The sequence below is a fragment of the Uloborus diversus genome, chromosome 5 (genome assembly GCF_026930045.1).
Source record: "Uloborus diversus isolate 005 chromosome 5, Udiv.v.3.1, whole genome shotgun sequence".
Lineage (NCBI taxonomy): Eukaryota > Metazoa > Arthropoda > Arachnida > Araneae > Uloboridae > Uloborus > Uloborus diversus.
This window is the reverse complement of record NC_072735.1, coordinates 114,487,281-114,515,248: the sequence shown is the minus strand read 5'-3', so window position 1 is coordinate 114,515,248 and position 27,968 is coordinate 114,487,281. Positions and strand designations below refer to the sequence as shown.

At 31.9% G+C, this 27,968-nt stretch overlaps 1 protein-coding gene across 2 annotated transcripts in view; it reads right to left on the bottom strand.

Annotated features, from left to right (window-relative positions):
• The window catches only part of LOC129221994 (eukaryotic translation initiation factor 3 subunit F-1-like), a 49,955-nt gene that overhangs the window by 19,294 nt on the left and 2,693 nt on the right, over positions 1–27,968 (bottom strand). The window contains exons 2-8 of one of the 2 annotated variants that reach the window (XM_054856405.1): positions 24,890–24,960; positions 24,728–24,807; positions 16,851–16,988; positions 13,518–13,609; positions 13,269–13,405; positions 11,768–11,881; positions 8,498–8,610 (exon numbers count right to left, since the gene is read on the bottom strand). The exons of the other annotated variant lie outside the window; for it this stretch is intronic. Coding sequence (XP_054712380.1) covers positions 8,533–8,610; positions 11,768–11,881; positions 13,269–13,405; positions 13,518–13,609; positions 16,851–16,988; positions 24,728–24,807; positions 24,890–24,960 — 710 coding nt within the window. The 3' untranslated portion in view covers positions 8,498–8,532. Of the gene's footprint in view, positions 1–8,497; positions 8,611–11,767; positions 11,882–13,268; positions 13,406–13,517; positions 13,610–16,850; positions 16,989–24,727; positions 24,808–24,889; positions 24,961–27,968 lie in introns of those variants that run through there. 2 annotated transcript variants of the gene reach the window in all.

Here is a 27,968-nt window from a genome sequence, read left to right as displayed (position 1 = left end):
TCTACACATAGAAATTTCACATTAAAGCATACATACAAATAAGTTTTTAATAAGATGTTGATATAAATTATTTTATAAGAGATTTTATTTGGAGGACGAATTACTCCATCGAAGTTTAGTAATGTACGCAACAGGGTTCTTCGATCTAAACTAGAGGGGCTTGAATACAGAGTCCCCCTGATTGGTCAAGGGGAGTTTTCGTCCAACCGCGGGAAGGCCCACTTCAGTTTCCGTAGACTTAACATTGTCGAATTCTAGGAGCTTCAGAAAATTGCCATGGAAATAAAATCAAGGCATGTATGGATTTTTTTAATGATTTTCAGCATATTGAATGTAGTAGCTACCTATTTTATGTAAATTCTTAGCATATAAAGTGGTTTTCTTTCCGCTTTTGAACGTTTAAACTTAAGATACAAAATTGAAGTGTATTGGCGAGATTTTTGGCGCCTTTGAAGCTCTTATTTTTAGCCTCTCGTTATCTATGCTGTACGAAAAATAAATAATTATTAAAATTTGTTTTCAAGTAAATATTCAGTAACTTTGAATGTATTGTAAAATGCGTTTCTAAAGTTTCACTTTCTAAAATTAAAATAATGTAAATTAAACTTTAAAAAAATTTGATCTGTTTTTATTTTTCATTCATCAACATACAGTATGATTAATTAACACCACTAATCTGTTATTTGTTCTGTATACATTTCTTGCCTTGCTTTTTTCTCCTCTCTCTCTTCTTGAAAAACTTAAATTTTTACTTTTCTCGAAGCATTCTGTAAAATTTTGACAAATGCAAGTTTTTTTTTCTTTTTGTAATTTCTTATTCTAGGATAAAATAATTTGAGAAATCGCTCCTTCATTAAATAATGTGTATAAGCAAAATCCAGGCATTTTATTGATAGTTAAAGAAAAAACGCAGACATTCGCTTTTTGCCAGGAAGGTTGCTGGTTCGAATCCCAGTGTGTTTTCGTGAAAAATCGTATCAAAACGCTTTCTATGTTATTGTATGTGTGCTAATGCTATTTTTTTACTGCTAAGACAGTATGGAGCTCATTTTTAATTTTTTTTTTCTTTTTGATTTGTTGAATCTAAATGGAAACCATGCGTCTGTTTTTTTAAACCTATTTTGATAGATGTGGGTTTAAGACTTCAAATGAAATACTTGTTCCACAATTATTTTAGTACAATTACATTATTGTAAAGAATATTTTTTTAAATGAATACTAAAAAAGAAAAAAGGAAATGAAAAAATAAAAACCCCATTCTTTCAGAAAAAGTCAGTACTAAAAGCAACATTGTAAAGGAGGTATTTGAAACGAAGTTAATAAAAAGTTTTTATCATTGCGGTTGACATGTTTAATTCCAAAAATATATTTAAATACTATAAGTTAATAGTAATATTTTTTCTTTGCTTTACTTTTGCCTTGCTGTGTAGCAGTTAACTGCTCCAACAGATCAGAGCAAGGTTTTACTATGAGAGCTTTCCCTCGAGATCCAATTCGCATATGTATTGGGGGGGGGGGGGGCGTAAAATGCATCCAAGTAAAATTACGATAACTAACAAAATAAAAATGGTAGAGTTTTTTTTCTAAGTTATCATTTCAAAGCTTAATGCCACAAATTCTCTATTAATTAATAATTGTTAAAAATTTGAATTCTCAGTAAGCTCTTTTTTTTCTCTTGCTGCCTATTTATCATTATTTTGTACTTTCATAAGATTGAAATTTTAAATATTTTTCCACTGTATAAAAAATATTACCTATGAGCAAATTTCCCTTCTTGAGAAAAATCTTGTGTGACAGCAATACTGCCTTAAATCTTGGTCCTCGTCAATAAATGCGCCAAACAGTTCGTCCCGCTAAGAGCCTGGACCAAAACCTGGCAGCCGTGCACCCCACATGACATCCCTCTATTATCAAGCCACTCTATTGTAAACCATGTGAAAGACCATGCTGACTAATGACTGAACAGTGTAAAATAACTTATATTCTCATTCCCATTACCTAAATGTAGTACTTGATATTTATCAACATTAACTGCTATACCCCACTTATCAACCCAGTTAGTGAAATGATCTAAATCAGCATTTCTCAACCTTTTTGACCCACGGACCAGTAAAAATAAGTGGAGAAATTTCATGGACTGGTGAACTTTATCCTTGCAAAAAAATCATATATAGTTTTTCTCAAAGGAGTTCTTTTCTTTGGAACAGGGAGTGGAGAAATGTAGAACTTTTTTAATACTTCATCAAACTTCAAAGATTATTATGAAATTTCAATGAGCCAAAGTGAATCTTTATTCCCATATAACTGAATGGAGAATTAATTATATAAATTTTCAATAAGCCTAATTTCGTTGAGAAAATATTCGATAAGTTGAATTTTATTTCATGACTCGTCACAGCTTCTTTGCTAACATAACTATATATCAAAATCATGTTATCTTTTTTTTTTTTTTTTTTTGCTTCAAAAAAAGTAGGAACAAAAAGAAAAAAAACTGGTGCCATTGCTTTGCATCAATGGCGTCTAAGTAAAGAAGATTTGATAAATCTCTGAAACCGATTTGTTTTTGCACCTAATTTGCAAGACTTTTTCCCCTTTTCGTTTTAAATTATTTACTTCATTTCTTTCAGTAGAAAAGAGAAACCTGTTCATGGAGGAAACCAAAGCTCTGATTCTGCCTAAAAATGGGATAGAAAAAATCTAAGCAGGGCAGAGTCTATTAGGGATTATGGAACAATTCCATTTTTGGCAAAAAAAGGGGTTGGGGTTACTGGGCGGAAGGTCAATTTTTGGGATTTTGCGGTATACTATGAAGCTGCTGGTCTTTCTAAGACTGGCTTCTTTCTTTCGTTGTTATTGAAAGTGAATGTTTGTGGGGCCATTTCATTGATTTCTGAACGTTTGGGATAGAACATTAAAATAGGTTAAGAGAAGATTAAAAAATTTAAGCCACAAAGAAAAAATTGAGTTAATTCGATTGTGGTGCAAGAAAGAAAAAAAAACAGGTATTAAAGTTTGATGTGCCTCTGCAAGTTTTCACTAATTTAAAAATGGCAAAGGGGGGGGGGACCGTTTCGATTGGCGGTGCAAGAAAAGCAGCAGATGTATTGCACGTTTTCATAGAATCCTGTACAAATGTCCGCTCTCTCTCTGATGTCCAAGGACTATTTAAAGAAAAAACAAAGCTCTGCTCAATGCAATGTTTGATAACTTTTTTTTTTTGAGAGAGAGAGGGTTCCCTTTTTTTTTATTGATAAGTACAGATTTTAATATCTGATATAAATTTATAAATTTGTTTTCTATCCTGTACGAACTCTTGAATTTATAGAATTATATTATACGAAGTGTGTACCGTCGCCTCAGAGCAACAGTAAGACATTTAATCCCGTGAATAAAAGTAAGATATTCTACTGTTGCTTTGAAGCGAAGATATTATCTTAGATTATATCACTTTTTTGCTCACATTATAAATTTAATGAGTTTCAGTGGTGGTATTTTATTTTATTCTATTGTTTTGTTTTCGTATTCCATAAGTGGAACTTTCGATAGCTCGATTTTTTTTTACATTCCTGCAACTTCAACTTATAGAAGTTCACTGTATTTGAAAAAAAACTTATAAAATCAGGTGGGTGCTTTGCATGGATTAGTTAGTAAATAAAAATAGATAAAGTAAAACTTTGCTCGGTATTGAAGAACTTTTTCATAAGTTAATCATAATATTTTTATTACGATTTATTTATGTAAAATATTTAAATTTGAAGATAACTTACTGTCTTTTTATACAATGATAAATCACTTTTGAGACATATGAGGAAAAATTATAAAAAGAAATTAAACTATGACAAATAAACAACATCTCGGGTCCGGTCAAATTTTCACGGGGTCTTGAGCCAGGCCGGTAGCCAAGAATCGCTGATAGAAATCCTCTTGACGCTGATTTACATGTTTCTTATTTTCTACATTCCCCCCAACTTTGACATCATTAGCAAAACCATTCTTGTTTCCAGAAATGTTTTTAAATATTATTCACAAAAATAATAAACAAAAAGGGCCCTAAAACTGGTCTTTGAGGAACCCCAATTAAAGCATCACTCCATTTAGAATTATTTCTCCTTACAACTACTCTTTATTTATTTCCACTCAGCCAAATTCTACCCCATATTAAAATTTTCCATCCTATTCCTATATCAGCTAGTTTGATGTGGAAAGCAACATGCAGTACGTTATCGAAAACATTTTGAAAATCAATATAAATATGAAGTTTATTTTGGTTGAATTGTCCAGGTATATGAAAGTGTTTCTTAAATATCTACATACTTTGTTATCTAAACCTATGGTAACTTTCATAGAAATGCAATAGATTAGTAGCACACAATTTACCTTTTCTGAAACCATACTGCAAACTAGTCTCTAAAAAATTAATAGTGATCATCTTTTGATCAGTTAGAAAAATTTTCCTAACTTCTGAAGTCTGACTTACAGGTTTATAATTTCTAGCATTACGTTTAGACCCTTTCTTGAAAAGGGGTGTTACGTTAGCCAGTTTCTGATCCTCGGGGATTCTCCCCAAGTTATAAGAAGCATTGAAAATATTTAAATATCAACTTCAATATAATTCCTCTGCACATTCAACCAAAATTTTAAATAAAGATTAACTCCTGGAGCCTTAGTTGCTTTAATAATTTTCAAATGAAATAAAGCCTCTTCTCTGATTAAAGACAATATCCTCAAGCTTGTCTAGAAAGCTTGTGTCAACTGTTGTGATACAGTTATTGTTAAAAACACGGGAAACAGTTATTTAGAACATTTGCTATATCCCTATCATTTTGAATTAAATTTCCATGATAAATCGACCCATGGCCCAATTTGACCTTTTCAAAGTTTCTCAGAATAAGCATAAGCAAAACATTTCTTAGGATTCCTGTCAATGCTATTTGCTAGCCTTTGTTCCAATTCTCTTTTCCAAATCCGTTCCAAATACTTAAAACTATGCCTTGCCTATCATCACACTGACCTGTTTACTTAAACTGATCAAAAGCAGCTTGCTTATAATTTAAAGCTTCTTAATCTCCCTGGAGAAACACATAGGCCAAACTTTAACATTAAAACCTCTTTTCCTAAAGAAAATATAATCCCCACAACCATATTTGCTATTTTTTTAAACTCCGTCCTCAGAAATCTACTTTGCTATTTTCAAATTCTGATGAAAAAACTTCCAACTCTGCAAAATTTGGCTTAAACCAAATATGTTCAACTTTGTACACATCAAATTTAATCCAGAACCTAATACTGTTGAAGTCACTATCTCCAACGTCATCCCCTACACACATACCCTGAACAGAACTTACCACCTCACAGAAAACTAGATTCATAATCACATCCTGCCTAGTTCCCTGAGTTACAACTTGATCTAAGGAAAACTCCAATTACTTTCATGAATTTATCTTCTCTGCCTTTTACTTGGGTAAAAATTATTCTAATCAATGCCCAGAATGTTGAAATCGCCCATTATGATGACTGGTATCTTACAGGACATGTCATTAATAATACGATACATCTGTTTGTCTTGTCACTGGTTTAATTTAGGTGCCCTATTACTGTTTCCCCAAGCACAATTTTTTTGCCCTTATTGTTTAGCAACTCCAACCAAACCATATCAATATCTTTAAGTTTATTATTTATGACCAATTTATTGCAAATGAAAGTGTCTCTAAACATAAAATAAAACCCCACCCCCTCTTTTATTTATTCTATCTTGTCTAAACAAATTATAACCAGCACTACTTAATAAATCTGCATTCTTTTCAGTAACCCACCAGTACATCATTCCAATATCATCCAACTTCTGATATATATGTTTTTCAATTCTTCAATCTTGTTCTGCTGTGCTAAACACAAAAATTGTATCTGCCCTTATCAAAATTGAATTACAGTCACCAGGTGGTTCTTTGTCACATATTTCACCTAAATACAATGTTTTATGGTCATTTGTCAATGGGAAATATTTAAAAAATTCTGAAAAAGTTGCATCTGAATCAAATACATGGAGGCGCAAATCTTTAATCAGCAATTACTCATTTTGAACTTAGTTGCAGATACAACTTTTGTGCTTAGCCCGGTAGTGTTCCTAATACTGTGAGCATTGGTATAGAAAACTTTAAGCATGCTCAAATTACTTTTATTTAACCCCCTCAGATTAAATTCCTTAAAATCAAACCACTAGACATTTTGACCCGTGTCACCACTGAGTCAATCAATCTCGATTCACCCAGGAAAAAAGGATTGTGTTACCTGAGTCCTCAAGGTTTTGATAACATTTTGTGTATGCAATATTTTTATGGTGGTAAGTAACCACATGAATCTTTTATCCCATATGTGATGTGGTTTTTGTTTCACACACAGATCCTCAGACTCTTCAAAAACATTCATTTGCTGCCATTTGCTAAGCCTAATCTACGGGAATACTTATTTCTGCCATAAATTGTGTCTGATAGAGAAATCTTTCAATCGTCTGAAAATTCTGAAGCATATAGATTTAATAAAAAATTAGTGTAATTTTATTTCAATAAAAAATAAATAGAACTTGACTATCATTTTTCTCTGGTGAAAAACATGGTTTTACTTAAATAGAATTTTCATTATGAGGCAGAGGTCCTGTTCAATAATTTAAACATTTGAAATAAATCTCAAGGCGAGTTCCATTATTGCAAAGAAAAAAATTGGTGGCTCCTGTCATTTCCTTGTTGTTGTTACACAGTATGTGTGAGTCAGAACTGTGATTTAATAAAAATTATTTTACGACATTTTTCATTTATCGAAAAAAAAAAGGATCTGAGCCACTGGTGCAACCGCAAGAGGGGTTTTGGAGTTAACCAGGATCATGGTTATTCAGCACCTCTGATATTGCTCAAATCCTTTTTAGGGAATTCAGGTATTATGTCAGTTTTTCTGAAGTTCAAGTGTTTCATGATGAGTTCCGAAAGAACCCTATCTGAGTTAAGGAGATGAAATTCTTAGGATGTATACAGCATGAAAATATGTCCTTATGAAATATAGGGGAATGTGGGGCAAAATTAAATAGCGGGGCAAAGGGAAATGGTGAAATATTTACTCTGCTTTCAGCGCCACCTACTCAAGTTAATATTTTAACTATGTAGTAACACATGTAGTATATTCCAGTGAAGAAAAAATTACCTCTGAAAATAAAGGAATATAATACGAGCAATTTTCAAAAAATAACACTCATATTGTATTATTTTGATGTTAGTAATTTTTATTATTATTAAATGATAAAGTTCTTGTTAATAATATTTTAAATATTAATTGAGACCTACTAATAATCCGTGCAGTAAATATCATATTTTTCACTTTGCCCATGAAAATAAGTGAAAAAATTCCACCTTTTTTTAGAGGTACAAATTTAGTGCCAAAAATAAAAATAATGTTTCAATGCAAGTTTTATTGTTAAATATAGTGTTCTGTACCGTAATATTCAGGCCAAATTTCTAATTTGTTCATTTTGAAAAAAGTAAGTTATCTTAAAAAATTTCACTTTGCCCTACATTCCCCTACTGCTCTTTGCTACAAGCTAAAAATTAAACTGCTTGCCGGAAATTACCAACCTCTATCAATAATTTGATTTCTAAGGGAAAATGGTAATTTACATGACAAGGGTAGAAAGCGTGCCCCACTGGATTTCCTTTTGTGGCTTTCCAATTCTCATGTAAAGACCAAAACCGTTAACAGCTTGCATTTAAGAAAGTGACCATTCTGTTACCTTGATATTGACCTACTTGAACTTAATGGGAGTTTTAGTTAGCTTTTTAAATAAAATAAATGTTTCTCCTTTAAGATCTATGCTGTTCTTGCCTTGGATTTAGAATTTCTGTTTAGCAATTTCAGAGGAGAGACATTGATATATCTGCAGGGCCGGATTTAGGGGAGGGCAGGCGGGGCTACTGCCCCTGGGCCTCCACAACAAAGGGGCCCCCAAAGTAAAATTTTTACAAAATATCCTAACTTTCACAGGTCAAAAAAAAATCGAAAATATCGGATATATATATATATAAAAATATTCGGATATATATATCAAAGTATCGGATATTTTTGAAAATATGATAATCTTTTTGAACCCTGATTAGGGGCCTCCACTCCTTCGTTGCCCCGGGCCCTCCACACTTCCAAATCCGGCCCTGTGTACCTGATATTTTAAATTATTTAAAAAAAAAAAAAAGACTGAAAAATTTATGTAAGATTAAAATGAAAGTGTAGTTCAGTCCAGGTAATTCAAATCTTGATAATCCGAGGTAGCTTAAATCCTGGAAGCAAGGGCTTCTCTTGAATATGTATAATATATTTTCTGAAAAATTGTCAAGTCCAAGATTTAACAGAGGTCACAAAGTTGATAGTTTTTTAGTTTTAAAAATATAAAATTGTTGCATTTTACATATTCAACATGCAAAGAAATTCTCAGTGAAAAATATCTTTAAAAACTTACACAAACATTGATAAAATTATTTATTCAAATTAATAAAGTTACAAAAAACTTATTTTTTCATGTAGAGCAAGCTGACTTTTAGTAAGCTGAGCTAAATAAATAACCATAAGTAGATCCTGAAAAATAAATATTTAAGTTTAAAAATTGTAAACAAGCATATGTGAAAACAGATCATGAATTTCAAGCAATCCACATTTAGCAACAATAAAAATTCAAAATCATAGTTACTCAACAAGTGTTTGTAAAGCAGTTATTGTTCAAACTATCTGCTGTGAAGCATTTTTTAAAATTTGTTTTCAAAAGAACCTTGAATTTGTTGTGAAAGATCATGAAAAAAAATTTGAAAACTCACTTATGAAAGAGTATAGAAAATATTGTTTTAAACTTTTTACTAACAGTTGTCAAATTGCCAGCATTTAAGTAAAAGACATTAAGACCCAATTAATGGACTATTGCAGTGAATTAGAATTTTTTAACTAGTTATATTACATAATACTCCAATCATATTAATTAAAAATTACATCAGTAAACCTGCTGTTGAAGTTAAATGTCTTAGTCCTATTTATTCCCCTTTCCCTGCTGTAGAAAATAGAACGTAAGAAAAGAGTTAATAATTAGATCACAATACCGCCCCCACCTGAAGACAAAAAAAAAAACTTGATCGAAATATGCACAACTGAGGTTTGAAAAAAAAAAGAGATTATTGAGAAAAATTAGGAAAAAAAAAGACTAGACCGACTGGTTGGTCCATATTCCCTAAGGAGTTGTTTGCTTTTCGCAAACATCCGAGCAAGTTAGTTTCATTCAAAGGATGGTCAGAAGGTTTTAGTGTTTTATGGTCAACCCTTCCACATCATTTTCTAACAACAAAACAGTTTAGATCAGAAAGGAATTTCAAAGCAAGCTTTTATGCTTATATGCCGGAACATGTCTTCAGAAGAAAAAAAAGGAAATCTTGCTCAAAATCGAGTCGGGTTTTTTTATCTTTTTTTTAAACATACTTGGATAAATTTTTTTTAGTTTCATAGGATTATTTACTAATTATGGCAATTTGATTATTGAAAAGAAACCAAATATTTTATTTTTATTTTTAAAACCTCATAAACGAAGGTGCAATTAAAACATTGGAGTGAATAAAAAACGGTACAGTAAAAATGTTTTGTATTTTTACCAAACAGAACTTAACATCAATAAAGAACAAGTGTATGTACAATGAATAACACGAAATAATAAATAAGCAAATAAATAAATGAAACAAAACAACCAAGTTTAAATTTACAATTTTTTGACCAAAAAAAAAAACAGCCTGTTTCCTTTTTGCTAAGAAAATACATGTTCCTGATGGTTAAATGACTGGCAGATAATCAGGAGTTTACTGTATACAGTACGAAAATACATGTTCCTGATTGTTAAATGACTCGCGGATAATCAGGAGTTTACTGTATACAGTCAAACCTGCTTATAGAATATTGGTTGAAAGAATATCCCGCTTAATGTAATACATTTTCCAAGTACCAAACATTGTAATGTGTCATTTTGACCCCAGATATTGGAACATCCCGCCCCCCAAAGCAGAATATTACTAAAATTGCGACGTACGTCGCAGAACAGATGCCTGAGCTGCAGAACAATTCCGTTCAAATGTGAGAGTAAAACTCCAATTTTCTGCAGAAAATGCAGGTTTCTTTAAATTAGAAAAATAAACGATAATTTGGCGGAAAGCTCGTGAAAAATGTTGAATTCGATAAGTCATATGCAATGCAAGAACTGTAGATATACTTTGAACTGAAAGAAATATGTAGAATTTGTGCAAAGTTCTATCTTGAGCTGGAAGATATTTGTCGAAAACTCCTTCATGCCATGTAAAATTAACCAAAAAAAAATGTGGTTTGAAACCTAGGTTTGGATTTTTATAAAAATTTTGTATCTTTGCTCTTTCTATGCATTTTAAAAAGCATCTAAAAATTTTTTTGGAAAATCTCAATCAGTTTAGGTTACACAGAAATGCATAGTAACATAGTAACAGTGAAGTTTAAAAAAAACCTCCTGTATGAAACGATTTTGATTTAGGGATCCCGATTTGTGGAAAAGGTCATGTTGGTTGCTTGTATATACAATGCTTGAAGAACCACTTGCAGAACAATTTTAGTCAAATGATTTTGCATTGCAGAACATGGTCAAATATTCTGCTTTGGGGATCCTGCCTATTAGAATAATTTTTTGTGGAAAATTAGTTAAATTCTATTAAGCATGCTTGACTCTGTACAGAGATAAAATATTCAAAATGAAAAAAACTTCACAAGGTTTTTTTTATAATGCGGGCAAACACAATTTTTAAGTTGCTAGGAACCATAGTAAAATAACTGATTATGGGCCTGTCTTGATGCAAACTGCTTAATGTTTTGAAAATGCCGTTTTCGGTATCATTAAAAAAATTCATTCATATTACCTCATATTTAATACATGTTGGAATTTTCATTTTTGATAAAATACTTTTTTTGAGCAATCACGATTGCTGATTATTTCGACTTGACCAGCCTTGATGTTTGGTTCCTTTTTCAATGCCACCGTCCTTTGCAGGCGTGACTCCTTCGGTCCTGAGCAATCCGCTTCTCCTGGTCGGTGGCGTCCTTGTCCTACACACATGCACACTCATACACTCACACATACATACTCACACACATACACACACGCTAATGTGCATACACACAGGTCTGCGCACACACACAAGCCTACACATACGTAACCGCCCAAGAGGAGGGGCACGCTTGTAGGAGGGACAGGAGCTATTTCTAGAAACAATAACTCCAATGAGTAGGATCCTGTCGCAACTCGTGATTGCAAAAAACATAATTTGAATTCAAAATTTCAGAATTCAAATTAATTTTTTGTAACAATGGGTTTTATGTTTACATTTAACCCAGCTTTCTTTACTGCTGCTTGTGGTTTTAAGTTGTTTAATGTTGGGTGCATGCTTATGGAAGATGCGGCGCTTATTCCCGAAAATATGGTATATATAGATACATAAGTATGCATATTATCATGAACTATTTTGTTACATTTGCAATAATTTTCAGACAAAAACAGACAGTACAAATAAAATAAATTTTGCACATAAATAAAATCACATTGCAGGAATATAGCAAACATCACATACATCACTTTTGAATTTTTACCAATCAATAAAATTGCAGCAAAATAATGATGAAGTGAATTCAACTTATTCAATGACACTTTTTACTTAAAATAAAAACAGAATCAAAGAAAATTTACCTTCATATTTGAATTTAACATATCTTGAAATTCTTCAGGTGTCATCTGAGGTACACTCTGGACAATGTCCATCAATGTGCGCCCAACTGTATTATCAGCAGGTTTTCTATTTGCCTAATAAAGTATTGAAAAAAAAAATCATTAAATTCATCTTAGTCATAAAGAGAAGATGATCACATGAGGCTTAGTTTCGCAATTTTCATATTTAAAGAAAATTTTCAAGAATTAACAATTTTAGATTAAAAACAACAAATAAAACATAATTGCAGGGCTATGAGTGTTTTGAACTTTTAGGGGGGGGGAACAAAATATCCCAGCCATCATGACAATAAATATACATATATAAATTCAACTTTACAAAATTATATAATTCAACTTTATGTTTCAAATACAAATGCTATGTTAAAATATTATGAGCTCAATTGTTCAAATTTAATATTTTTCCAAAAAAAAAAAAAAAACATTATCAACCAAAATAAGCTAATAAAAGTAAAAATTAATACAAAACTAAATAAGTTTTCAAACAAAATAAAAATTATGAGGAGATAACATTTCCGGGCTTATTGGCCGTGATCTAATTGGAGTAGAAATTCCAAACGTTTCGGCTTGCTTTGCTGCAGCCATCATTAGTGGTTTGAGTTTGGTGAGACTGATTCCTGGCTTTGGTGGCTCCGTGGCTATTACCACGGCCAATAAGCCCGGAAATGTTATCTCCTCATATTGACTCCGACCGTGAAAGCCTTAAACAGTATTTAAAATAAAAAATTTTATTTTTCAAATTATTAAATAAAAAATGAAACAAGCTAATCTGATGTAGCTCTTCCAATTGTCAAAATAACTTTCAATTGCAAAAAATATAAAAATATTCCAAGATGCAAAACGATTGAAAACTGAAAGAAGGGAAGCAAATCTTCATGAATCAAGTTCAATGTTGGGATGCTTTCCAAAACATAAATACAGTATAACCCTGATTTAACGGTTGCCAAGGGACTGGAAAAAGTAATCATTAAATCAAGGACATTGTTAAATGGAGAAGCACAGATATTCGATGCAGTCGAGTCCCAACCAGTAAAATGTATCATTAAATTGAGGAAATTGTTAAATTGGGTATTGTTAAATTGAAGCCATACTGTATATTTATATTTTACTAAATTAAACATAAAAATGCTAAGGTGGCATATGTAAAAATACCCCCCCCCCCTATCCGATAAAAATATTTGAATATTTATGAGATGCAAAAAGACTGAAATTTCAAACACAAGAATTTTCTGTGAAATTCTATTACTTTCATTGTTGATATGGTTCCAAAAAAAATTTTTTTTAATCCTTTATTATTTATCGAATTTAAACACAAAATAAGCTTATCTAAGATAGTATACGTCAAAATATGGTTGGAGCTTTTTATCCCTGGTCTAAAGGAAAATATAAAATTGGGGTTCCACAGTACTTTATTGAAGTATACAAGAGGATATTTTAAAGATGCAAACACACTGATACTCACTAAAACATCATCAACATAAGCAATCACTACGTCAGACATTTCTAACATTTCATGAACAGCATTGCTGATGAGATCCAAATCTGGTAATATTTCCACACTTCTTTGCTTGTTGTGCTTAGTTTGTTGTGCAATTTTCACTGTAAAAATTTTGGTAAAAAGGTTTTTTTAACAATTGAAAAAAAAAGCTGTACAAAGCTTGGATATAAATCAGATTGAATATATATTATTTTTAAACACAATAAAACATACTTCCAACGAGTTCAGGCTCATAGCCTACAACCTCTACTTTGCAAGGAGTAAACATAGTACCACTATTTTTTCCTGGGACTCCAAAATTAATACTGAAAATAACATTCAAATAGTGTTACAATATAGGCATTATTATACATATACATTAATTTTAAACAAGAGTAAGTACTGAACATAAAATGATTTAGAGCATATTTTAATTTATTATAAGCAAACGATGACAAATTAGCATCTGTTTCAAAAACTCAATGAATGTAATGTCATTCTTTGACTACTGAGATGGAGTTGATCTGAGATGGATCTGAGTAGAAAAATATCAACAGAATACAATGTCAAGCTTTTGCTATTTAAAAAATGAGAGCATTTCAAACTCAGAAGTTTAAACATTTTTGTCAATGTTATTTGAGGCAGTTAAAAGCAAAGGGATGTAAGTTGACTTTTTAAAGTTTAGAGTAAAACACAATTCAAGTTAAAATCCTAGGTAGGCTATTGAATTTTTTTTTCAAAATCATGCTGTATATCAGCAGTCACTAGAGCTACTAGTACCATTTTTGCCAAAAAATAGAAGAGAGATTCTCCTACAAATTTGTATTGATTATCTCTCAATGTTCAATGTTGGTACTTACATCTCTTTGCTTCTCACTGCCTCATTTGTGGTAATAAGCAGCGTTGGAATTAAAATTTAAACTTATGACATCTTGATGACCTATGGTTATAGACAGGGTTCGTACTCCATTTGGATAAAAAATTCCATGACTTTTCCAAGACTTTTTCATGACTTCAATAAAAATTTTCATGATCTCGTTACACACTATTTAATCTCAAACTTGCTAATTTTTGGAAATGAGTATTAGCAAAACTTCTGCATAATGCCACAGACTCATTGAAGCACTTACTCGTAATGGACAAAATGTAAATGTACACTTAAAAAACTAAAGTATTCTTATTTGTCTTCATCATATAAATTTAAGTAAAGTAAAAATGCAGTGAAACGAATATGATGATGCTTAAGTGTCTGATATTTGTTTTATAAACAGGCAGAATGATATTGAATGGGACAAAGGTTGAACGCGAGTCATCACAACGTTTCAATAAATTTGCTTCAAAAGTTGCCTTTTAGTGTCAACAGTGCATTTAATCATCCACGTAACTTGACAGTATTTTGGTTCTTTAAAGTAAAGCCACATAGTTTAGTTTTTTATGTTTCTAAACCAGATCTTTTTTGATAGAACCATTCAGTAATGAATCAATCTTCCAATTCAAAAGTATACTTGTTTACTTATTTGCACATTTTCAAATGCATATAAATTGATAGGTTCAGAAATTCCAAAATGTTTGATTCTTGACATGGAACGTATAGCAGTGGGTTGCATGACTTAGTTGTGCGGGTCGTATGTTGGGCTCTAATGTTTTACAGTATAAGAATTCCTCTTTTTCTGTATTCTTTCATCTGACTAAAGATCTTTATTTTCTAAAACCTTCAACAAATTAAGATAAACTCTGATACATTTAATAATCAAGTTCTTACGAGTGATGGAATCAAACTCGGATGCAATTGAGCTGCTTTTTAAGTGATGTCCAAGCAATAAAATCACCTCGCAAAAAAAGGCAAGTGGCTGCGAAAAAAGTGGATGCAATGAGATTTAACAATTCAGATTTAATTTTGGGATCCTTCAATTTTCCACTTTTAATGGCTTTCATGTGCTATCAAAATCACTCAAGATTTCTAAGGCTCCTTTAGCTACTGTTCCTTTCTCTTTGTCCAGGACATTTTTCCATGACTTGAAATAAATTTCCATGACTTTCAATGAAAATTTCAATTTTCCATGACTTTTCCAGGTCTGAAATTCGCTTATTTTTTTCCATGACTTTCCAGGATTTCCATGACCTGTACGAACCCTGTATAGATAAGTTTATAGACTTTCCAATAAAAACTCCAAGTGTCAATTTCAATAAATAAATAAAATATATGAAAGGCAATAAAATAATTACATTAAATATAAATAGTAGACATCTGAATTGCAGCAGCATCTTATTCAACCTAGATTACCATAGAAATTCTAGTAAATCTGGGTTCTTTAACAAAAAATGGGGTCCCAAAAATTTACAAAATTGAATGAAATGCTTTGAATGTGATAAAAAGATGTATCACACTTAAGTATATGATAAAATCCTTTTTCAAATTAATTAAATATAAAATGTTCACATCTCGTTAATTTACTACTTCTGTTGCTGTTGTCATACTAAGCAAGCAATTTGTGATGCACTGCTTCACTTTTCCAACTACTTATAGAATCTTATTAAAAAGATAAAGTGTGTTAATATTTCAACAGATATTTTTGAATAATAAAAGTACTTTGGAATATAAAAAAAAAACACTACTTTAAAAGCACTTCGCTGAAATTCCACCTTTGCCATCACGTGAGTTTTCATCTTTGGCTTCACAACAAAGCTCACAAGTTATGTCTTCAATTTTACATGTAAAAGACTTAAAATTTGCTCCACTATTTGTCACCAAAGGATTTTTTTTTCTAATGCCACATCAAGATCAGAAAAAGGATAAATAGCAGTTTTAGAAACATTAGCTATTTCACATCTCATCTCCAATACCACTGAGCTAAGCACAAAGTAGCATCTGCACTTTTTATCAAAATTGAGTTGTGGTCACCAAGTGGCTCATTGCCACATATTTCACCTGAATACATTGTTTTATGGTCATTTGTTAAAAGGAAATATTTTTAAAAAAATTCTGAAAAAGCTGCATCTGAATCAAATACATGGAGGCGTGCAAAACTTGAACGAAAATTTCTCATTTTAAACTCGGCTGCAGATACGACTTCTGCACTTAGCATAGCAGAATATAACCTTGGTTGTATTATGATCAGAGCTGAACTCCTACAAAAAAAAGAAAAAAAAAAGCAGGATCCCTATGGACTTCAATACTTATCTTTGCAAGTAAATAGCCAAACTTCTATGCAATATGAAAATTTTCATAAGTGCAAGAGCTGTGTGAACTCTTGTGTGAATTAAGTCTTGATTGTGAAGACTAATCAGTCACCTCCTTTACACTTCATTCTCTAGCCCTTTTGAAATGTTGTTATTCATAATTTAAAATATTGCTCGTGAGTAAAAAAGCAATGACCAATTGATGCAGAGTCTAATTAGAATTAGAAAAGAGCACAGTTTCATTCCTAAAATTCAACCCTCTGAAATTTTAAATATCTTTTTCTTTGAAAAACTTTTATAATAACTGTTTTGACACAAGCCATTCAAAATAATTAATTTTCAAGAATTTCTTCCAAAAGATATACAATAAGTGTCCACTAATCTTACCTCATAAATGCTTTCCATGTAACACTACCCTCAGATAAAGATGTGTCTACTGTAAGATGAACTGGATTAGTAGTCTCTCGACTGTAATAGTCATGAATAAGAACAGAATGTCCAGTAACATCTGCTCCAGTAGCATACCTAAACCATAATAATTTAGAATTAAATCTTTTCATTGTGCTTTTTGGGTATGAAAGTCAAAAGATGAGTTGCATTAATACAAAAAGTGCAAAAATGGGTCAAAATTTAAATTTTTAAAATTAAGTTTTTTCATGCTAATTGATAATACTTTCACTTTACTACAAAGCAATGACACAGTCATTTGTTAGGTGTATGATAGACCCAAGATTAGTATTATGCCCACTTTTTTGTAAAAAGTTCAGGACCAGGGTTTGCCGATATACCAGTTGATATATATCATGATATATATCCAATATTAATTTTGGAAATATCATGATATTTCGATATTTTTGATATTTATTTTTTCAACAATGGTATTTTCAATAAAAATTATATTAATCATAGAAATATTGTTCATTTATTATTAAAAATAACCAAAAAGTTATGTAACTACATTTTTATGATATATTAATGCATTATTAATATAACAAAGTGATATAATATTCCTTTTTATTTAATTCCATAACATTATTAGCAATATTCCTTTTTCCATAACATTATTAGCAATGTAAGAATTTTAATTCGTATTGAAAGTGCCTCATTAAACATCAAAAAGGAAAAGGGCCAGAAAAGAAAGTGTCTTATGACCATGCATCAATTGATGCATATTTTTTATTTCTGAATTATATAACCGTGTAAAAGTAGCTAACAGAAGAATAATGAGTATAAAAACTAATTCTAAATTAACTCCATTAAAACTGATAAAAATGTGAAATGAAATATTAGCAGATCTGGCTCTTGGGGTAGGTAACCAATGCAGCCGCCCAGGGCGGCAGATTTCGAAATTGAAATTTTTTTAAGAGTATGAATATCTGTATCAGCGCCAGAGGATTCACAGCTTCAATGCTAGAAAAAAAATATTAATGATAATAATAATTAAGACAGTGTACCGCTGCTTGTATATGCAAAACATAGTTCAAAATTAAACTAGAAATTCAATTTACTTTTAGAGGTGGCAAATTGTGCAATTTAAGAATCATTTAAAATACAGTAGACCCTCGTTTTACGCGGTTTCCGATTATACGCAGTTCAAGATTTGACACCTTTATTTTATTTTACGCGGATGCAGCAATACAAACAGACAAAATTTTCCCCTCTAAAGATAGACGATTACTTAATAAACTGCATTTTGGCGTGCTAATGATCAAGCTTGGGGCACTGGAGACATTTTATGCAGTTGGTTCCAAAGTTCTTTCCAGAAGTAAGTTATTTAACTCACAGTTCAGAACTCAATGGAAGAAGAGCTTTTAGAAGTGACAAAGGAGTGCAAAACCAACGAGGAAACAGACATCAGTGACACACAACCAAAAATATTCACATTGAAAATTTTGAGCCATTCCTGGACAATAGAAATGATCTTTCTGATCTGTTAGTGAAGGAAGATTCTATCATGGAAATGACGCAAGTGATCATGGATACGTTAATGCTCTGCAAAGAATTACAGAGAAAAATTCTTAAAGACTGACAAAAGACTATCACTGCCAGCTCCTCTTTATAGCCCCCCCCCCCCCCCCGAACACGAAATTAGTTTATGTTTTCTTTATACATGTTGGGCATAAAAATCAATATAAGTACACATTAAACTTATTATACAATTAGTCATCATTAAAATGAAGCAGCTTTTATCTACGGAACCTAACCCCTATATTAATACTACAATTAGGTCTCAATTTATGAAGTTTCAACTTAAGCGGCACTTCCGTGGAATGTAACTCCCGCGTAAAACAAGGGTCGGAACAAATCTGATATACCCCCCTCTTGGCGACTTTTTCCTGTTGGCGCCAAAAAAGCGTCGCCAAGAAAACTATGTATGACGTCATATGTCATACATCATTCTTAGCGATGCTTTTTTAGCGCCAACAGGAAAAATTCAAATTATGTCATTAATTATTTAATGAAATTAATGCATTAATTTTTTTCCGTTGTTTCTCCGGGATACGAGCCCTCGGTCTCATAGTACTTTCGTAATGAGACCTCGGCTCGCCGGCCCTGCCTCGGTCTCATTACGAAAGTACTATGAGACCTCGGGCTCGCCAGGACCTCGCTGCCGCTCGGTCCGTTATCCCTCCGACTTTTAATATACATCACAGTCGGATATAAGTCACAGATCTCCTCCGTTCAGTATACAATAAAGTCACAGATTTTATGTGAAATTAACACCATTTTTGTGCTACAAAAATGCCAACCAGACCAAAATACAAACTACCAGAAACACACTAAAAACACAATAATTCAAAATATGTTCACTTACCTTTTTTACTTTTCTTTTACTTCCTCACGTGAGGCAGTGCACATATGTTCCACTCTTAGGGAAATTATCCCATTTTTTATTATCATTACTTTACAAAAATATTTAAATTATGTTTGTTTTGACAAAAAAAATTCCAAAAAAACAACCTTATTTTACTTGTATTTTGTACTCCACCCAATTAATTTCGTGAAATATTTCCAAAAACTTTACAAACATATCCTCATTTTTGTATTCACAATTTTTCATTCAAAAATTTCAATTGATACATTTGGACAACATCACAAACCGAACTCATAATTAAAATAGAAAATTCAACTAAATTAACATTAAAAAACAACAAGAAAAAGAATACTCTAAAATAAAGTTTGAATTGAAACTTTATTTTAGAGTATTCAACTTAAAATCTCCCTAAGAGCGGAACATATGAGCACCTACCTCCTACCACAGAGACACGTGCAAAAAGAGACTTCGAGAAACTACTTTCCAGCGTTCAAGTTGCAAAACCAGGGTTGCCAAGTTATCGCCTTATTGGCGATTTTCGTATCGAGCGAAAAATTAAAATCTCGCCAAGAGGGGGGCATATCAGAGGAGAGCCCAAGGGTCTATAGTACCTATTTCTACACCATAAGATGCACTATTTTAAAGATGCACTTGCAACTGTTTTGTTAATAAAAATATAATTTAAAGTTTGTACCAGTGCTTGGATGTGCAAAACCCAGTTTGGAATGTAACTAGAAACTCCCTTTAATTGTAAACGCTTTACTATTATTTCTATTTTATTAAAATATTCTTTTATATTATTCAATTGGGGAGAGCACTTGTTAATATCGCCTAGGGAGGCCGAACTACTAGAGCTGGCACTGAATATTCGATATATAAATAATGAAAGAAAATCTAATTTTAAGTCTACATATTGTAATAATATAAGAAAATGAAGAGTGATTTGAGAATGCATTTACTATTTCAAAGACTTTAGTTTGTGCTGATTGAAAATATCGAACATACATCTAAAATATCATGATATTTTCGAACCCTGTGCTGGACAAAGTTGGACAAAAGGAACGAAACTGGACAAAATGAAAACCCAGATATTCTTTATGCTTTACACATGACAATGGTTTTATAATGCAATAGAAATATAATTGAATGATTACATGGTTCAATTAAATTAGAATTTTATTGTAATATTTATCATTAGTAAAATATTTTTTAATTATTCATATAGTTAAATTAAAATGGTTGTTTCAATCATAATCTAATAAATATACCAAGAAAATGTTAATAACAAATTTTCTACTGTAGAAGTAATCAAATTGGAACAAAATGAAGGAGCTGAACAAAGTTGCATTACAATATTATTGCATATTTCTAGAAAAAGAAAGGATTTATTTCTTGTGGTATAAATATTTGAGAATAAATAACATTCATAAATTTATTGATTAAAAACAAAGTCTCAGTTTTTACGAATCATAATGCAATTTAATGTAAAAATAGTGAATGTCTGTATCATTGCATTTTTTTGTTAAAACATTTGTCCGATTTAAAAAAACATAGATTTATTATTTTGCTTTAAATCTTTATTTACGTTGAAATAGCCTTGGATACCACAAGAAAGTTCACTTAGGTACTAAACCAAAAGTGAAAGTATATATATATATATATATATATATATATATATATATATATATATATATATATATATATATATATATATATATATATATATATATAAATTAAAACTTGAACCAAAACAAAAGAGCTCAGCTTAAAATTTTCATAAATGTCATAACAAGTTCAGGTTTCATCTCAATGTATAATGTTACTCTCATAAGCTGAAGCTTGACTTTGATAATGTTCATTCTTTTTTGGATTAATAGGGAAAGGTGATTCACACCAAGTTCATTTAGGTTGTTTTTGTAGAAGTTTTGCAAAAGTATTCCAACTCCAATCCGCGCAGTAACAACACGTTTCTCTTTCACTGAACTATCCAAAAATACGTAATCAATGTCAAGGTCAAGCTTCAACTTATCAGAGTCACACTATAACATTTTCTTTCTCAACACTAACTTTTTAATTCATTTTATGACTTTTGATAAAAAACTCAAAAACTTTATGCTTTTTTTAGGGGCATTCCAAGGTATTTTTGACATTTATGTAGAGTCCGTAACGTGACCTTTTTTGCCATAACTTTTTAATTTACTGTGTGATTAGCATATTATTTTCTTTTGATCTTTTCCTACCAACACACCAGCTCAAAATAAAATAATTTGCAAATCAAACGGTAAATTAAAAAGTTATGGCAAAAAAGGGTCACGTTACGGACTCTACATAACGTCAAAAATACCGTGGAATGCCCCTTTAATAAATACATTAATTAGAAATGGAACTGCTATATGAGCGACAGATTGAAGATGATAATATTTACAGCAAATGCATGTGTTTTATAAATAGTTTTTAATGCATTTTAACTTAATATTGAAAATTCATTTAAAAAAAAGAAAGATCTTAGCATAAAAAAAGCTCCTTTTTGTTTCTCTCATCAGGGGTCGATCCAGGTTTTATTTTTTGGGTCCCCATTTTGTGAAAAGGCAAAATATTTTTGTGAAATTTCGTTATTTTTGTGAAAAAGCAAATTATTTTTGTGAATTTTCTTTGTTTTTGTAAAAAAGACCTTCTCGTGATTTTTTTCTTGGAAAAGATTATATTAAAGCATTTTTAGCTGTCGTATCCTTATAGAAAAGCCCTAGACAGGTTTCAGGGGTGATTGCAAGTTCTTGAAGAATACATGAAAGCAGTCAAGAGAAAATGCGCTGGGGGAGGGGGGAAGTAAGACCCTTAACATTTTATTCGTAATTTGACACATACATTACATTTATTGCTTTTTACAAATATACATATGCAAGGCACACTTTCTTAAGGTGAAAGTCTCACAACAGATTTCCTGTTTGCCCCTCTCAAATACTTTAAGAGCAATGAAAATTGCACATGCTGCTGAACGTAATGATAACTCCTAATAAATACAATATGAACAGACTCAAAGATATCACATATTTCTTAACACAGAAGTGAAATACTCATTAAAGATTCCATGTATGTGTTTGAAAAACTTAAAAGTAATTAAAACCCAAAATAATACTGCACCAGCATTCAGCGTTTAATTTTTTGACTTTTGACGTTCTTACAGAGTAGGTATTTCGTTTAAAACTTTGCAATTTAATGATGTTAATAAATATATAAGAAATTTTATTTGTTTGCCTCTTAACAAGGTACAGTAAACATCAAAAATGCGAAAAATTCGTTTACCATGGCCGATGTAAGGAAATTAAGATCTTCAAAACAAATAAAAATATAAAAACAGCATGTAAAATAATTTTATTTTAAGCAAAGTTATTTTAGAATTGGATTTTGAAACTCAACACAAATTAATACTAAATATATATTGCGTAATCAAAGTAAAATTTCCTGAAAACAAGCTACCAATCACAAGTGTCCCTCTCCCGTCCCCCCTCTGACGCTCTCAAGCAAAAACACCTCACGCAGCAAGCAAAAAGATAAGATGGGGGAAGGTGGAAGAGGCTCCCGCGTAGATGCGTGCACATTTGCGGTTAAAAAATATTGTGAAAAGGTTGCCTTTTTATAAATTTTTGTGAAGGGGCTGCTTTTACGACGCGGAATATTGTGAATGGGGCCGCTTTTGCGATGGGGAATTTTGTGAATGGGGCCGCTTCTGCGGCGCGGAATTTTGTGAATGGGGCCGCTTTTGCCATGCGGAATTTTGTGAAGGGGCCGCAAAGCGGCCCCAATTTGGCGCTGGATCGACCCCTGCTCATTTTTCTTAAAGTTTCACATATAATTGTGCATACACTAACCAGGGCAGGGTTTAAGGAAGGGCAGGCGGTGCTACTGCCCCGGGGCCTCCACAACGAAGGGACCCCCACAGTAAAATTTTTACAAAATATCCTAACTTTCACACAGGTCAGCAAATTTTACGTTTTTTCACCCAGACTTTTTTTTGTGTGTGTGTGTGTATTTTTACAAAGAATGCTTGCACAAAAGTAATACTGTTACCGATATATCAGAAGGGGGGTGGGCCTCCACTCCTTCGTTGCCCCGGGGCCTCCACACTTCCAAATCCAGCCCTGACACTAACATATGTGTGCTATTTAGATTCCAAAAATGCTCCGGAAATGAAAAAAATCAACATATTTATTTAGCATTGTTAAGTTCAGCATTTTTAAGTTAAAAATTTAAATATACCTACTGAAAAAAAAGATAATTTTGTCCAGTGTAAATTATTCACAGTGGAAAAAACCAGACAGCCCTGGATAGACCATCTCAGACTTATAACTACACATGCAATCTCTTATGAAACAAAATTCTGGGTAATATTTGCAGTGATGTTTTTTTTTTGAGATCTGAATTGTTGGTTGTTAATTTAGTTTATCATTAAGAAAAGATCTAGTGTACAGAAACGACAACTTTATAACAATATTTTGCCACTTATTACTCAATTTATTAAATACAATGAATTTTTAAACATAAAAAAAAGGTGATATAATTTATAACTGCAAAAAAAAAAAAAAAGAAAGAAGAAATTCTTAACAAATTAACGTTTTATGCTTCATATTTATCTTTAATGTTTGCTTTGACTGTACAATGCACATGAGAATTTTCGCAATACCATTAAACTTATCAATGTTTTATAAATTCTTCTCACACGCATTGGCTGTTTTTTTTTTTTTTAATTCATTTACTTTTTATTTATTTATTTTTTTTAATTAAAACTTGAAGATACATTATAAGGATTTTAGTTTGAAATCTATGTCCGGTCTCCGAAAAAATGAAAGATCCGGCACTGCCACTAGGTGTACCCGACTGCGTATTTAATGTCTTTAAGAGCACTTCAAAACTTAAGAAAAGGACAATTGTAATTAGCCACTTTCTATGGCTTGCACCTGCTAATTCGAGCAATTGTGGATACCTTGATAATCTTCAAAAACTTATGCCAAAACTAATGTTCATGGTCCTATGTAATGTTTTTTTCTTGCGCACCAGATCTAACATACTTTTCTCTGACATTTTTCTCCAAAATAACTGGTCACAGAGATGCAGTTTGCTGATTTTTTTTTTATTGTACTCTCAAATGAGGAATCTAGTATACCCGGATTTAATCCTTTCTTGATAAGATAATCCTGAAAATATAGATGCCAAAACAAAAGGGTGCAATCATTAGCAAAGTTTAGAAAAAGGTGTCAAATATCACACTAAACGATATTCCCCCCCCCCCTTTTTTGTGAGTCAGAATCTAAAATTTGGAAGGTTCCAAAACAGGGAACAGACACAGTCTGGTTCCTATAAGGGGCCAGTTCCCAGTCCCCATATGTTCCGGATATGGGGTTTCATACTGTATCTGAAAATAAAAACATTTTTAAATAAATAAATATCTCACCATCCAACTATAACTTCACTAGGATTAACCTTTTTATGAAGTTCATACATAGCTTTTGCAAATTCCATATCAACAGCAACCTGCAACAAAAACTCAATTGATTTCCTCAAATAACGGAGAAAAAAAATCAAAAAGATTGGAAACATTTAATGAAATACTTACCTCATCTTCAGATTCATTGTGAGGAATGCATAAGCAATTAGTAATTTCAACAGCACCTTTTTCATGCACACCTGCCAAAATACACATAATTTATAAAATAATACATATATATGTATATTAAACATACTGCACAAGAAATAACACTCCAAAACCTACTATTTACATATACAACTAGTAAAAATTTAGACACTAATAAAATCTTCAATATTAGATACAAGATTCATTTTGCAACAGGGCAGTCCTGATCTTCAATTTCTTCCAAAGTAGGGTAAGATTTAAAACTGAAACCCTTGCCCATCTTACTTCAATTTTTTATATTGTTTTATTCTTTAAAAAAATAATAAATAATTAAAACACACACACGCACACATACAAATAAGGCAAATTTATGAAATGTAAGATAAGTGCAATTTACTGTTCTGAAGGAAAGTCGCATCCTAAAATCTTAATTTTAGGCTGTCTTTTGTATTTTGTGACATCAAAGGAAGGAGACATAATAGGGATCTGTGGTGATATTAAGGAAAAAAGGAAAGGTTAGGAGCTCTCTCTCTCTAAAAAAATTGACTTCTTAAAAACCCGGCTTCAGGCTTTATTAGATAAAGATAGGGGAAAGAAGTGACAGCACGTTTGGGATTCAAACTAAAGTGCTTCCCCCCTCCCCCGATATTGGCAAGAGGGTGCTGTCATATACTGAATGAAATTTTACGGATTAGGAGTAAAATGTACACATTTTAGCTGTTTTTTTGCATGTCAGATCTGATTTTTCACGCATATCAAAATCTGATTGCATCTGCTTATATAAAACTTGCCAGTTTTTGTTCACTGTGAGGTGTGTAGTTCTGTTACTTGGATACTAATAACACCATAGGTAGCTTGTATGGGATGGGGGGGGGGGGACAACTGCCCTTTCACATTCAAAAATAAAGGGTCCTTGATTCCTTACTTTTCAGAGTTGGAAATTAATAATCGATTGAAACATTATTTTTACAAGGTGGATTGATTTTTTCCACCAAGTTACCAACTAAAAATCCAAATAAATGAACTTTTCTCATCTTATTTCATAAAAATGGAACTTTGAATTGGAAGGGGAAAGTCTGCGGTTAGCATTGGTCCTGATTTTTCAGGCCATATTCCATTTTCTGATGGTCATAGAATCATCTACGTTAAAAGCCTTCAACACAATCCATTTCTAGAGGGGGGAAAAAGCCTCAGGGACCACGCCCCCTAACCCCACTTACTTTTTTTATGCCTACCAGCCGCCTATCAATAATACCCTTCTTATCGTGCAATTGAAAGGTAGTAAGTATACTTCATCATTTTGCCGCCCTTCACTCATAAATTTACTCTATTTGAATCCGAATCGAAAGAAGCCAGTATTGAAAATTGAAAAGTGATAGCTTTGTGCAAGGTAAATTAGATAAAAATGGAACAACGTTAAAAGCACAAAAAAGATAAAAAGTTTAAAAACGCAGACAGTTTCGGAGGCAATAGCCTCCTTCCTCAATGCGAAATGAACAAATGGATGAATCAAGGTCAGGTGAGAGTTTAAATGAGTAACCGGAAAAACATTGACCAATCAGATTTCAGCGAGTGCCGAGGCAAGATATGACGTATTCGAACATGTAAAATTGAAAAAGATTAGAGAAAAATGCAGAACAGCAAAAGACTCATTGCAAAGATTATTTAAGTCTTTATGAATGTAAAAGGATTCCAGAAAATCTAATTCACCTACTGTTGTAGGTCTGCAAATGATCTTGGCCTCCGAAAAGATGAAATTGTGCCCTGTGTCCCACCAATGTTTTGCAATTGAAGATTTGTTCAGTTCCTGCTTTTTAACGTTGTTTTTATGTTCTTTCAAACGAAATTTAAGTAAACGCTTTGTCTGTCCCATGTAACCAATATTACATTGACAAGGAATGTGATATATGCCCCACTGATCAAGGGATTGGATCGGGTCCTTCAGTTTGGAAAAAGAAAGTTTATTTATGGGTCTGTAAATTACATGAAAGTCAAATTTACTGAGAATTCTAGAAATACGAAAAGAAAGTGTGGATAATCACCGTTTTATATTGGTTACGTGGGTCAGACAAGGCGTTCAATCTTACATGTTCGAATACGTCATATCTTGCCTCAGCACTCGCTGATATCCGATTGGTCAATGTTTTTCCGGTTACGCAGTTAAACTCTCCCCTGACCTTGATTCATCCATTTGTTCATTTCGCACTGAGGAAGGAGGCTATTGCCTCCGAAACATGTCTGCGTTTTTAAACTTTTTATCTTTTTTGTGCTTTTAAGGTTGTTCCATTTTTATCTATTAGAAGCCAGTATTACTTCAAAATTATTATTATGTTTTACCGGTGCTAATCTTACATTTATATAAATTTTTGGAAACAAACTTATTCTAAAAAGGAAGTTAAGGACATTTAGGATGGCGATAAGATATGAAAATCATCGATTTTACTTATTTTTTTAAGTCAAGAAGCGTTGTGAATAGGAAAATTTGAGATTTTCTTCAGCCTTTATGTAGCTTTTCCTAAAATTTTGATGATCATATCCAGGGGCGCACACAGGGAGGGGGAAGGAGAAGAAACACTTGTTGGCCCGAGCCTGAAGGGGACCCGAAAATTTTAAAATAAGGGGTGAAATATATGTAAGGAAGAGCCTCGTAAAAGTCATTTGTGATAGGCCCCAAAATTGCTGCGGAGGCCCGTGATCATATCAAGTAAGAATAACTAACCTTAGAAATGATATCACAATAAAACAACAAAAGGCAACTTTTCAAATGACTGTTGTTTGAGATTTCAATCTTTTTACATCTTGCTAATATTTCAATCATTTGATGCAATTATTTTGATATATACAGGCTTAGGATGCCTAATTTTGTTATTTATTCTGAAAATATATTCATTTCCTTAATTTATTTACTGTTAATTTAATTTTAGCAAGATAAATTTATTGGTAGTTGCATATTTTTTTTTTTTTTTTTGCAAAACTGCTTGCTTTTAGTTTATTAAACACTTAATTCTTTTTTGTTTTTTTTTAACACAAAAATGTCTTTGTTAAAAAAGTGCTTTTACAT